This window comes from Haemaphysalis longicornis, unplaced genomic scaffold (assembly GCF_048455015.1).
Source record: "Haemaphysalis longicornis isolate Haplotype H1 unplaced genomic scaffold, Haemaphysalis longicornis Haplotype H1 scaffold_7, whole genome shotgun sequence".
NCBI lineage: Eukaryota > Metazoa > Arthropoda > Arachnida > Ixodida > Ixodidae > Haemaphysalis > Haemaphysalis longicornis.
The window spans coordinates 149,745,067-149,759,570 of record NW_027526422.1 but is presented as its reverse complement, the minus strand read 5'-3'; the positions used below and the strand labels follow the sequence as shown (position 1 = coordinate 149,759,570).

Genomic DNA, 14,504 nt, shown 5'->3' with positions numbered 1-14,504 from the left:
GTAGCAGCTGTGCGAACCATTTTAATCTCACAAATAAAAGAAACAGCCAATACACCGTGTCACTTCAAGAAATGCAGATAATCGCTCTACCCAGGCTACTTTTACAGCGTGCGCTTGGCTGTTCGCCGTTCGCTTGGCCGTTGGCCGTTCGCAAGCTCAAGTTTCATGAGGCAGTACCGGCGATTTGTTTATTCATTCATTCATCTGGGAACTTTCGCGCACCAACAGCCCTGTGTCTTCTAGGTGGTGAACTGTCATCATAAGTTAGTACTGTTTGTTCATACGATTTTTATCCGCTAGATATTGTGTAACTGGTCTTAACACATTGTAACACCACCACCCCTGCTTAGCCCCATTGGTGGCCCGCAGTATTGCTTAAGTAAATAAATAAATTAAAGATAGCGCACACAGAAACTAACAGCCTGCGCACACATGTCGGAAATGAAAACAAAGGAATACAAAGGGGCGGTGTGCATGTATAAAGAGCCACACACACGTGGATCTTCATCTGTCTTCGACCGTCCAGACGGTCGAAGACTTCGCCAAAGCCCAAGGGCTAATCGTCGGCTGAGGAAGAAGAGAACGGGTCCAACCATTTCCCTCCTCCTTGAAGGCCATTTTAAAGGAAATAATGTTTACCTCCTCTACATGGACGTGAGAGAACTGAGGAAAGGGGAAGAGACAAACATTGCACGTTAGTGAGGAACACAAAAAAAAACAGCTTGTGTAATTCATGTACACTAGTACTAAGCATGAATTCAACAAAACAAATCCCACAATTGGTACGACCATGTGTTGACAGCATAACAGAAGGAAAAAAAAAACATAACATGAACACTAGAATCATTGTACTATTTAAAGAACACTAAAATAAAGTTACGCCGCGAAAATATGAATTTATCTTTCAAATGCAACGTAAAAATACTGCAGAAGATTAATCTAATTTGTTTTGTTAATATACAATTAAAGCTCCCGAAAGATATATTTTTCAGGGATTATTTAGAAGCTTCATGGAAGATTAACAAAAAAAAAAAAAAAACAATGTTACCCCTTTTGACTTCAAGACGAAAGAAAAAAAATCATTTAAGACACCAAAACTACCCTAAGGCATAAACTTACACTTCAATTAAATAATTAAAAAAAAAAACATCTCCTCCTTCACGAGGAAACTCGCAACGTCTGGGAGAGGGCCGGGACAGAGGGAGGCGGTCAGGTCGGAAATTAATCACGGTGAGACATATTGCCGAGCGCCGCCACCACCTACTTAAGGGTAAATAGTGAGGCTAAGCGTGAGATCAGAGAAAAGCATCCCCCTCGCGAGGGGCACGATCAAATGCACAGCATTTCCGAGGGGGTGCGCCGGCAAGTCGTATGGATTACGTATTGGTTGTTGGTTTTCTTGTTACACGCTGCACGTCATCAAATTTGCGGTGGGCTACAGCGGGGCGTCCCGGCAGCACGAGACGCGACCAGCGCTGCTGGTCTCTCGATCATAGTCTCGATCGCGGGACCTGTGTCGCCATCTTGCGGAGGCGCGTGACAACTTATGGCGGGTCTCTCGATCATAGTCTCGATCGCGGAACCTGTGTCGCCATCTTGCGGAGGCGCGTGACAACTTATGGCGCTTTCGAAACAAAGCATAAATGAGTGAAGGATATAAGGCGCTATCGGTGCATCGAAATCCGTGTTGGTTGCGTGGCTCAATCGGTAGTGCGCCCGGCACTTGCCGTTCCGCCCGCGGCGTCATGGGTTCGAATCCGGGCGCCGGAAACTGTTGTTTCTTTTATAGTGTAGTGGCCTGGCTGCGGACTAGGCCGAACGCCGCGTGACATTGTGAGTTACTAAAATGCTATGCATTTAAAAGAAGCCACGCGGCTAACCAAGCCAAGGAGGCGACGAACGTCGCTAGCTGCAGTGGCGCCGCCCACGGCGGCCCGCGAATGCAGCGCTAGATTTCCCTCTAGTATATATTAGTATGAAACTCTATGGTTTGCAGCCACAGCTGCAGAAAATTGACGAGTGAAAGCGACTGTTCAGGTCAAATTTGACATGAATATTTATTTTGCCCTAGACATGAGAAAAATGGTACCGTTCCGCGCCAAAACATTGATGGCGATAGTGATTTATTTTTCTGTTGTTTTGTCAGATACTTATGGTATTACAAGATATGTGTTTATTGCTTGTGGAATATTAACGCGTCCATCCCAGCTCCAGAGAAGGAAGAACTGTCGTTAGAGCCAGCCATCCAATGCGTTATTCTGAATTACGGGGGACTTTCGTAAATGCCCTTTAAAAATATTCATGAAATCCTGTCTAGGTTCTCGTGGTTCCCGGAGACGTGTCGTCGGACGCTGATGCTGAAGGTGCCGTCAACAAAACTGTCCAGCATTTCGGAAGACTTGACATTTTGGTAAGTAAATTGTATAAGGGATTGATTCGCGCTGGCAAACTTTCTGATAGGGGTTACGTCTAACAGTAAAGAATGAATAGGTACTGATTCTTCCGACATTCTCAAGTCTCAAGAATGATCTTTGCTGCTTTGTAGACATGACCGAAGCCGAGAGTCTCGAGAACCGCCGAGGAATAGTTTGGTAGCTATTGTTTAACATTTACCGAAATTAGAGACAGTTTCTGTAACAGGGGCACTGATATAATGGACAATGAGTAGGATGTGTTCGAGCGGAACATTGCAATCATTTCCCGAGAAAAAGAAAATTATCCCTTCGTGCACACACTTACCGTATAATTTTGTGTGAATAAACGAAAGCTATATTAAGGTGTGCTTCTGTTGTTGGCTTCGGGATCCATTGCAGAAGTGCCGGAATAGCACGTGCAACAGCAATTAATTTTGTATGACCAGGTTCGGGTCATTGATTTCTATGCTTGCGTAGTCCAAACCTAGAGAGAGAGAGAGAGAGAGAGAGAGAGAGAGAGAGAGAGAGAGAGAGAGAGAGAGAGAGAGAGAGAGAGAGAGAGAGAGAGAGAGAGAGAGAGAGAGAGAGAGAGAGAACTTTATTGCGTGACAGCCAGTAATTGTAGATGTGGGCCAACAGCCCTTGGGCTCTAGCAAAGCCGTCAGCCAGCTGAATGGCCCAGATTTTATTTTCTGGGCCGGAGCTGAGTAATACGATCTCCCACTGCTCTACACTAGGGATGTCGCCACCTAACGTTGTCGCCTGTGGTCAGGCCCACAGCATGTGTGTTGGTCTGCTCTGTCCTTACACCGGTGGCATTTGTCAGAATATTGCCCGGAGTAACAGTGACTGCGCGCAACCGGGTTGGGTGTAGGAGTGACTGTGCAAAAGTCGCCAAGCCACGGATTTCTATTTACTGAGGGTAGGGTGAGCTGGGAAAAATCGGGCCCACTGCAGCCTGTAGTGATAAACGACGCTCCTTTCGGATGGAGGCCGATCTCTGTCCGCACAGTGAAGCTAATGAGCGCAGTGTTTGTTATCAGCTCGGTTAGAAAATCCCCGATCGGCGTCGTGCGCGCAATCGCTTTCGTCCAGGCCGGAGTGGGAAGGTGCCCATGTTTGATATAATTTGCCTGACCACTGAATACTGGGGAGTCCATTTCCGTGAATTACAGACTCGTCCGGGGAGGTGCGCCCCCTTGCGTAATTTTAATAGGAGACTTGGAGTCGCTCACCACATATTTCATTCTTTCGGAGGCCGTCATTGCCAAGGCAATGACCGGGATTTTTATATAGGCTACCTGAAACATATCGTAGAATTGAGTTTAAGTCACAGGTTTCAGTATTTGCACTGAAATATCTCATACAATAACTGTGGTTGGCGCTCTTTGCCCTAGTTGGCCTTGCGCCATTAAACATCAACCATCATCATGATCAGAATTGAGTTGCCAGGTAGACCGCAACTTGTTTGGTAGAGACGCAATTTTTGCGATCCCGCTACCACTCGCACATCAGATATTAGGGTTCAGTTTTGAATTACAGATACCTAGTCTCACAAATAGGTCACATAAAACGTCACTAACAAGGTTTATTTACTCTTTAAAAGCGTTCGAATGGTAAAGCTTTGATGTTTCACAAAAGATCAGAGACTTAGTGCAACATTTCGCCCTCAGAAAAAAAATGAAGAACTCAAAATACTTTTCTGGCAACATACGCGTGCTCCTCTCAGCAGTTATTCCACACTAGGGGACCGGATGTCCGTTCCCATGCCTTGAACTGCCAATTAAGATAGGGCACTGAAGAAGAAATGACACTAATTTTTTCAGAAGTTGACAGTGCCCCGTCGTCTTGGTAGGAACAAATTGCCAACGTTTTTTTTTGTCAGTAGAATGAATTTATTTCAAATAACACTTACCTTGTTTTTCAAATGACTCATCTAGGTGAACAACGCCGCAATAGCAATGGGAGGAACCTTGGACAGTGCTTCTATGGAGGACTTCGACCGCGCCTGGGGGATAAATTTCCGTGGACCCCTGTTGATGTTGCGCTACGCAATACCATTCCTCCGCCAAACCGAAGGTGGGAACATTTCTAATTTCTATAATACACCTGTCGCAGATAGTTCACCGGCTTAGCCTTCACCACTGGAGCAGCTGGCATCGGGAGTTAATAATGGGCAAGATTTGTACCACGTGTTAGAACTAGATGAAAATTTTCACCGCTTGTTAGACTTTTTTTGTGCAAGGTAGCCCTTAGTAGATCTCATAGTCTGCAAAATGAATAAATGGAAGTTTTAAAATCCAGAAAACCTTCTCATGCCGTCACAAGAAACACAGAAACTCTAAGGCGGGCAACTTTTAAAAGGTAAAGCTTTAGAATAGGCAAAAAATAAACTACTCAGACGGATAGCACAACACGAATTAAGGCCTAGTAAAAGCTGATTTGCCCAGAGCAAAGCGTCGAAGGTGGTTTGTTGCCGTATATGCATATAATATGACGTACAGGAAAAAAAATGTAACAGCAGGTTACGGTGGAGATATGCTGTTTTCGGTTGCTGCAAAATTGCGTGGCGTTTGCCAGGTAGTCCAGAGGCGCACTCAACAGGCGTCTGCAGAAAGAAGGGGGAGGGTGAAAGTTGGTGCACATCACACTCCTTGCACCATGCTGCGTGGCAGTAGTGCTCCAAAATACGTTGTCTTGCCCCAAGCTTTACATTATTCAAGCTGGGTTCTGCATAACTAAAAGGCTGATGCAGTTCTGTACTACGACGAAAAAGCCGGTGTATGCACACACGATTTGCCACTGCCGCACGAGCGAGTATTACCGGTTATTTCATGACATAAAAATATTAATACGTAAGGATTCTTCGCAAGTACTTCGCGCAACCAACCATGTATTGTCTTGCTCATGCGCAAAAAAGCATAATTGGCAACGTTAACACACAGAACACACAGTATTGTCAAATTAGCGTAGACGGAGCCAATTGGTCAAGGATAATTCAAGAACGTAAAAATGCAAAAACAAGGTTTTAAAGAGGAACTAACTGAATACAAAATGGGTATCTTAATCGCAACTATTACGATACGAAGACAGAAATAGGAAGCCCCCATAACGAACATAGCATGAATAAAAAATTTTTGAAAACAGAGCAACCGTGTAACCCGCTGCATTTGCACAAAAGTGCATACTTTCCGAAGTTAACAGACCTTACCGTCGGCGCGCCGAACGAAGGTACAGACGTACAAAGTCTTTTCAAGACTTCAGAGATACCAGAAGGGCACAGAAGAAAATTCATCGCCGCATTGTCCAATTGCACAAACACAACGTTGGAAGTCCTTTTTGTGAATCGCTGGACCCGCGAAAGTCTTTGTCTGGAATATGGAGGACTGTGCTAGGGCTAATGACCTCCGTGCAACAGCGATCCCCATTCAAGGCTTTGGCTCTTCACCAGAAGCGGGGAGAGCTCGAAGTAGCAGAGGAATTCTGTGTTCGCATCGCCAGTAGAACAGGCCCTTCCGAATCATCTCGTGCCAATGAAATTACCGCATCACGAAATCCTCGGAAGCCCGTCCCGTTTTTGATGGAAGAACTGGAGGCGGCAACGGCTCTGTGCAAGCGGTCGTCATCACCTTGGCCCGATGGAATCACCTATACCGCTCTCTGTCACCTTGGAAACAACGCCTGGCACGCCCTTTTGAAATATTTCAATGAACCATGGTGTGACGGCATAGTTCCTGAAAAATGGAGGTATAGTCGCCTTGTTCCTCTCCTGAAACTTGGAATATCTCTGCTGGACCTTGCGGCATACCGACCCATAGCAATTGTCAGCTGCGTTGGAAAGCTGATGAAACGAGTTATCCTGGCACGTCTGGAGTGCTTCCTCGAGAACTGCAATGTCTACCCAGCAGTCATGGCTGGTTTCAGTCGTGGCCGTTCGTACATCGATTGCTTCATCGACCTGGTAACGTTTGTGCAGCAGCAGATACGCGCCAAGCGCATATGCACTGCGCTGTTCCTGGACGTTGAAGGAACATATGACAATGTGGAGCACGATGCCAATCTTACGGCACTACAGGCCGTGGGGCTTGCCGGTCGTGTCTACCAGTGGGTGCTGAGTTACCTTTCGGGGAGGTAATCCTTTTTAGTGACTCAAGATGGCCCTACGTCTGCACACTATACCCACCGAGGTCTCCGCCAAGGAGGCCTCTTGAGCGCCGCGTTGTTTAACCTAACACTAGTCGGGCTGGAAACTTCGCTTCCAAGAACCGTTCGTCTGCCGATTGACATTTGCATATGGGCAGATGGAGTGACACGACAGCCCGTGCACGCACGCCTGCAAAAGGCTGCAGACTTGACCACTTCCTATCTGCACACAAAGAGGTTGGAAGTGTCTACCAACAAATGCGCAGTGCTTGCGTTTTCACGGAAGCCCATGAATGCGTACCCTTTGTCATTGTTACAAAATGTGATCTGGTTGGTTAGAAGACGACGAAACCGAAGAGGCAACGAGCACCCACCGCACGAGCAGCACGGCTCGAGACATCTTTTTCCTCTATCGAATATCGCTAGCCGCTTGAAAGCCGTGAATAAAGCGGTGTCCTCTAACCCGCGCCTGCTTCCTGGTTTTCAACAACTTGGTGCCGTGACCAGGATGAAAGGATTACACCGTTGGAGACCCCCACCGAAGAAGCAGGCCCATTGAAAAGGACACAACGGTCACGAACGGCGCATCGAGCCAGCTCCCGCCAGAGCCATCTCTACGTACGGAGCCCCATCATGGATCGTCCGAAACGGAAGCGTAATGTGCTTCGCGCCTCGACTACAAGGGTAATCAGCGAAATGAAGTCCATGATGGAGGTGACTCCACTACCGACCGGTGAGCTGGCTGAGCAACTTCATATGCTTAAACGGAAAGAGGTTGCTTTAACCGAACTAGACAAAGAGATAGAGGACCTCGTTCCCGATGACGAACTAGACGATGAACTGGCAACTGTAGAAGATTACAGAGATTCTATTGCACGCATGGTCTTCCGCGCTGAAAGACATCTTCCAGCCGCATGCACTCTAACGACTAACGGTGTGGTACAGGCCGCAACGTCACCTCAAGAACGAGTTCAAGTTAAATTGCCCAAACTTGAGATCCAACCTTTTGACGGAGAATTCATACGGTGGCCTGCATTTTGGGACCAGTTCGAGTCAACGATACATAAGAACCTGTGCCTAACAGACGTTGACAAATTCAAGTATCTTCGCAGTTACCTGAAGGGGAAAGCGCAAGGCGTAATCAGCGGATTGCCTACAACTAACGACAGCTACCCCTTAGCCATCGAACTGTTGCAGCAACGTTTTGGAAACAAAACCCTCATAATTAACGACCACATGAGCAAACTGCTAAACCTCCCGAAAGTGACTTCCGGCGAAGACTTGAACGACCTTCAGACGCTTCATGAATGTGTACACACTCATGTTAGATCCCTTAAGAACCTCGGAGTACATATTGAGTCGTACGGCATTATGTTGAAGACTGCACTATTGCAGAAGTTGCCCTATGAGCTCGTGCTCAGGTTCAACCAGTTAACGTTAACGACGCCACAAGCACAGGGAAAAGAACAGGCTGGTGAAGTATCGAAGTTACTTGAACTTTTGAACCTGGAAGTGCGAAGTCGGGAGATCACTTCACTAATGACGGGATCAGACATGCCTGCCAGAACAAAACCCCACCGGAACCAGGTCAAAGAAAACATGCAAGGTTCTTCTTCCGCACTAACGTTAACGATATCCCGCCATGGATGTCTTCTCTGCGAATCGAACGACCACCTTACAGAAGACTGCCGCGATCAAATTACATTAGAAGAAAAGAAAGCGAAATTAAGAAAACAAGGTTGTTGCTTTCGCTGCGCCAGACATTTTCACCGCGCCAAGAATTGCAAAAATGCAAGAAGCCTCTCATGTCGGAATTGCAAAGGACGCCACATAACTTCCTTGTGCGATCCAAATTGGAAACGACCAACACCAGAAAAACTGACGACTATGTCCACATCGACGGCTGAATCAGAGACGTCCCAGGAAACGGCTTTTGGGTTTACAGTGCCTGGAGACGCGAAATTTTCAAAAGAAGTGACATGTTCGCAAGCAGCAACTGAAGAGCCAGTGTTTGAGCAGCAAAAGGCTTCTTTGGAGGTGGATCAACCAAGAACTACAGACAAAGGAGGATGTTCCAAAGAACGCCAATGGGCCTCACAAGTCCTTACCGAAAACGAACGAAAAGCAGAATATTTATGCTCCACTTCAGCGCCTGAAGCTTCATCGGCTGAGACTCTTTGTGCAAGATGGAAGCATGGAGAGCACCTTTTTGACAGCCCATGGCAATTAGGCCGCCGGAACAAAGACCTGCTCTTGTTGAGCCCTGCGGAAATGACTCCAATGAAGTCTCCAGTTCTTCTCGACTACGGAAGCACCAATCAATCGCCAATCCATTGCCAGGTTAAAGATTTTAGCCAGCTGAAGCCAACCAGATACATATTATTGCACCGGCCCGGAGCCTGTTACAAAATGTGATCTGGTTGGTTAGATGACGACGAAACCGAAGAGGCAACGAGCACCCACCGCACGAGCAGCACGGCTCGAGACATCTTCTTCCTCTATCGAATATCGCTAGCCGCTTGAAAGCCGTGAATAAAGCGGTGTCCTCTAACCCGCGCCTGCTTCCTGGTTTTCAACAGTCATTTAATGGCGAAAGGTTCCCTTACGTGAAATGTCACAAGTTTCTCGGCGTGATTGTCGATAAAGACCTTTCATGGAGCCCCCACGTACGTTGTATGAAGAAGCGGCTGTCTGCAGTAACCCATATTCCCAAGTTGACTGGCGGTAATACGTGGGGAACACCCACGGAATCAATATTGCAGCTATATAATTCACTGTTCTTAGGCTTCCTAAGGTACAGCCTGCCTGTACTTTCAGGTACATTGCCCACAAATATTCAGGAACTGCAAGGAATATAAACTCAGGCCCTCTGAACTTGCCTTGGCCTACCACGGTGCACGTCAACAGCTTCAACCAGTGCTGTGGTCCGTAATCACACTTTGCCACCTACGGGACAATTCATGCCGTCAGGGCGCATTTGAGGCACTTAACCAGATTGCCTGATCACCACCTTGAGAGTATTGCATCAGAACACCCCCATGCATCTTTCCGAAAGGTTGTAGCTACCCACATCACTAGCATGCCATCCAACCATACGTCTGCGACGAGGCCAATGCTCCCACTTTGGTGTATGATGCAGCCATGAGTATGTTTTACTATGCAAGGCCTAACGAAGAATTGAGATTGTCTAACGCTAGCATTACAGCAGCTAACTCTCATCTATCTACACGGGCGATACAGTGACCGCAGCCATATTCACACCGATGGCGCGGTAACAACCTGTGGTTCTGCCGGCACCGTGGTTATACCACGAGTGTCGATCACCCCAGAATTCAAGATAGCCCATACCACCACATCAATGGCTAGAGTGTACCGCCATCCGTTGCGCCCTTCCCACCATTGAGCAAGCCTCATGCCGAAGATGGGCGATCTTCTGTGACTCGAAGCCTGCGCTCCAATCGCTCCAGTCAGCCCATTGCCGTGGACCTCACGAACAGCCGCTGGCCGAGATAAGACTCCTGTATGACCATGCTGCTCAGGCGGGTCATGACATTGTCTTCCAGAGGCTTCCCAGTCTTTGCGGCATTGTCGGCAATGAAAGTGCGTACGCTGCCGCCCGCTTTGCACAGCAAAAGTCGGAGACCATATCTATTCGTTTATCCAGGACGGAGGCCGCTAGGACTCTCCGCAAACTTGCCCGAGAGACCACGATAGCCAATAGATTACCCAAGAGTTCATGAGCTCTCCTATTTATGCCCTGGGCCCGAATCTTCAGCGCCCCCTGCTATTAGGCCTCCCACTGACTGATGCAAGCGTTCTTTGCCGTCTGTGGCTTGTAGTGGCCTTCACAAATGCTTACTCCCATTTGATTGAAATGGAAAAAAAGACAGCGAGGCGTGTGAAGTTTGTGACACACCGGAGGCTATACGGCATCTTCTTAGCGAATGTCCACGTTTTTCATCTGCAAGAGGGCAACTCTCTTGAACTTTACGAAAGCTCGATTCTCGGCGGCCGTTCTCTCAGGAGACAATCGTGGGCCACTGGCCTTCAGCGTCATCTACCCACAAGGCGACAAACGCGCTCCTGTGCTTCCTAAAAACAACGAACTTCCACAGAAGATTGTAGCACAAAAGGCTACTCTCTATGAAGTCAATTAACTCTATCATCTGCAGAGTGGTAACGCTGGCCACACCTATTTACGCTCTGTCCTTACCTTCCCCTTCTTTTACTGTTTTTCATCTTTTTTTCCCATTGTTTCCCTTCCCCACGGGTAGGATAGTAAACTAGGCCACAGCCTGGTTGAAATTCCTACCTTTCCTTACCTTTATTCCTTCCTTGCTTGCAAATTGAGAGATTTAGTGGAATAAACTTTGAAAACTACAAGAAATACATTGATAAGTAGAATCAGACAAACCAAGAAATAAAATATATGTATCTTAACAACCACCTTCAAAACGCAACGCTCTCCATCCCCCAAACAGTTCGAAACGCAGAAAAATATAGTGAGAAAGCACCAGCCGTGTAAGGCGCTGAGTCTGCACCAAAAGTTTATAACCGGGGATTTTACCACATTTAATTGTCATAATACAATGGGTACAAATAATTGGGCGACTAAAACAAACATAAATGCTTCCCTATTTGTAGAACCAATGCTTCCGTATTGGTAGAAAAAAAAAATTCACATTTTATACAAACTCAAGGACCAGGCGCATGGGGATTTTACTGAAACGTAGTTTATCGCCCAGTGTTAGAGAGAGTGCATTAGAACTAAGGGCTTCCATAATGCGACGCAAGCACGAAACCTCGACTGCGCCTCATAGTGATAGCGGAATAGGGATGGCTCTGAAGACTGAGTTGTGACGTTCAGATTAGAAAACTTCGACAGCGGTACACGCTGCTTGTAAGGCTGAACATTAGGTTTGTACGGCAAGGCTGAATATAGGCATAAGGACGTAGCGCCTAAGGTGGATTGTTCATTGATGATTGCAGTGAGCGTGAAAATATTATGGCTGTTGCAATTTTTAATTGGCTGTGACTTCAACCTATTCGCTCACAATGTGCACAACCCATTCAATGGGTCTGAATCAAGTCTGGGACAAAGGCACAGAACATGTTCGATTGTATTTCAAGCTTCCAAGCCTCGCACAAGGCGGTATTCACCATCCACATGAGAAACCCGTATGCGGAAGCAAACGCTGCTCCCAACCAAAGGCGACTCAATGCTCCCATACCCACTCAGTGAAGGGTGACTACCGTCGCCAGATGCTTACGGTCGATTCAAAAATTTGATTTTAGCTTAGACGTCAATATAATCTACCAAATTTGCCCCTACCCCTTACCTCTTGACTGGGTTTGACCAGGGACGATGATAGCTGCCACCAGTAGCTAGGGACGATTCTCTTTGGCTGTGGCGTCCACGGACACACTGAAAGTAGCACAGAGCGACGTAAAGGCACTTCATAGCTTTTGCACTCACAACTCATAAGGTGTCATCGGGTACTTTTTGCATCTCGTTGGTTGCGGTGCATGTTGCGTTCCTCGGGGGTTGACCAAATACTGGACCTATATTTACCTCACGTCAGTTAAATCAGCAGCTTTTAGATGCAAAGCATCTTTTGCTCGGGACTATGTCCGTTGTCTGTTGTCCATTGTACGTTGTCCGTTGGCGTCCGCAGCTCTCCTGCTCATCCCCCTCTCCACGCCAGCTGTGCGATAATGCGCTGCTCCCTCCGTCCTCCTCTCCACGCCAGCTGCACGATAACGCGTGCATGTGCGCCTCTCCCTCCGTCCTCCTCTCTACGCCAGCGCTATATATAACCGCGTGCACGCGCCGCTGCCTCAGTTGCTTCGTAGAATGAGTCTCGCTCCGGCGTTTAATGAGTACCGACAGTCCTGCTAGCGTATTGGCTGACACAAGTTCAGCCAGCATCAGCCAACCAGTTAACACAGCCGTTTGCGAGAGGGGAACCCTGAGGTGATGCGGAGTTTCCAACAACTTTCACGCGATGTGCGTAACCAACGCAAGTGAAAATAAAGGGAACACCGTGATGCTTTGCATCACCTCATGGTTTCTCTCGGGAAGATGGTGTAACTTTTTAATCAACTACGTTATGAACCATGTCTTCCCGGCTTGAGATTTCACGCCTTGTTTGACATTGATGTCTTGATTGTTTCAGGCAACGTCGTGAACGTGTCCAGCGTAGCATCGCTTTCAGTGGTGAGTTACTGCTTGTTGCGTTTTCATGATACGGTTTTGTTAAAGGGGTCCTGGAAGAGGTTTCGCCAATACATGGGTGTTCGCATTTTCACGTAAATCACTGTCCTAGCAATCACCCACTTCAAGATTTTTTCATAGTGATGAGTATCAGTGGAGTTATTGCAAGTCAAAACATCGCATTTTAGCTTGCGCCGCGATTCTCCCGCACTGCCTCGTCTTCCTGGCACCGCGCTAGCGTGACTGCCAAGGATGCCTCGCTTCTCGGTGACGTCTGCAAGAACATACGGTTGCCGGCATCGTCTGCTACTGCGATATTCTGCACCGCAGCATCGCTCTGAGACGGGACCGTCTGACTTACTGCGTTCCGTTTGGGCCATTTTTTTAGCATTTTTCCTATGAATCCTGCACTCCGCTCACGGCTGGAAAAGCTGATGGAAGGAATGGGGCGAGACTTTTACGCTTCCATATCACTCCGTAAGTTCACGCGAAAACAGAACGACCCTCACACCGCGCGTTTGCAGGGACGACGTGCCTTGGTACATATGGGTGTCTAAAATATGTGAGCGAATGACTAAAGAATCGCCTCGAAATTTGTCAGAGTGAGCACGTCAGTCGGCCAAATCTCTAACTAGCGTGCGCGCTCGTCGAATTTTTACCCGTCAGCGCCGTATGACGGAAGCCAAGTTGCAAACAGGTCAAGATTAGGTGCAGGTTCACAAACCGGTCGCAGCTCGGCCTAGGCTGCTAGGCTGCTCCTTCTGAAGAGCGTTATGATACAGAAAAATCGCCGCTCGCGCACTCTGGTTTAAGATTTGGTCAGCTGTACACGCGTTCAGAACCGACGTCGGTTGATATATTGGCCGCTCGTTCGCGCCAATGTGCAGCTTGGATGTGTTGTGGTAACGCCATGCACGCGCATACACAGGCAGGTGCAGTATTACATTCCGGTATTCCGATCGTTTCCACACATTTACAGCTGTAACAAAAAGCAGGCGGAGGGTTGCACGGTACGGCACGGGGACTTTTAGTAGAATTCGACGTGCATTCCATTTCCGCCTCCCCCTTACTTTCCGGGAAACTTCTACGCGACCATTCGTTTATCAACTGCAAGGCAACCTCACTGTAACTGATATTACGAGCGGTCTCAGATCATTGGTGTGGTTTTTGAAGCCGTGCGCGCCTGCCTGCGAGACTGCGCTTATGATTCCACGAAACAATTATCCCACCCTCGTTTTTTCTCTTGATGGCCTGGGGCCTATTTTCTGTCTATAGAGGCTGTTCGTCCATTTGTTATGTGCTCAGTGCTGCCAGTTGCCGTATGTGGAGAGTTCGGTTGCCGGACACGGCCATACATCCCCCTCCACCCAAGCCTACCTTGTGCGTTATTTAAGTGGATGGGAGGAAAGTATGTTTGCTCTATAGGAAGACGTACCGATTTTGCAAAATACACTCATGAGTATTTTCCCTTCTGAAAGTACAATTGCTTTTTTATATATAAAAGACACGAGTTCAAAACTGAACAATTCGTACGAGCCCATTACTGCAGCATAAACGGTACATATACGTTTGAAACGGTAGTTCAACAGTTCAACCAAAAAAAGTTTTGTTTTGGATTCGCCAAGACGATTCACAAACCATGCCACTTAGAAGGCAGAAATAAAAAGCAACGCGCGGTCGTGATTGGAACCCGTCACTTGGATTTAGTGGGCGCAAGGCTTTAGTTCACTGCG

At 47.5% G+C, this 14,504-nt stretch overlaps 1 protein-coding gene across 1 annotated transcript in view; it reads left to right on the top strand.

The window, feature by feature from the left end:
- LOC144147125 (putative oxidoreductase TM_0325) overlaps positions 1-14,504 on the top strand; it is a 32,906-nt gene that overhangs the window by 6,738 nt on the left and 11,664 nt on the right. The window contains exons 3-5 of the mRNA XM_077679198.1: positions 2,318-2,410; positions 4,355-4,493; positions 12,734-12,774. Coding sequence (XP_077535324.1) covers positions 2,318-2,410; positions 4,355-4,493; positions 12,734-12,774 — 273 coding nt within the window. The remainder of the gene's footprint in view (positions 1-2,317; positions 2,411-4,354; positions 4,494-12,733; positions 12,775-14,504) is intronic.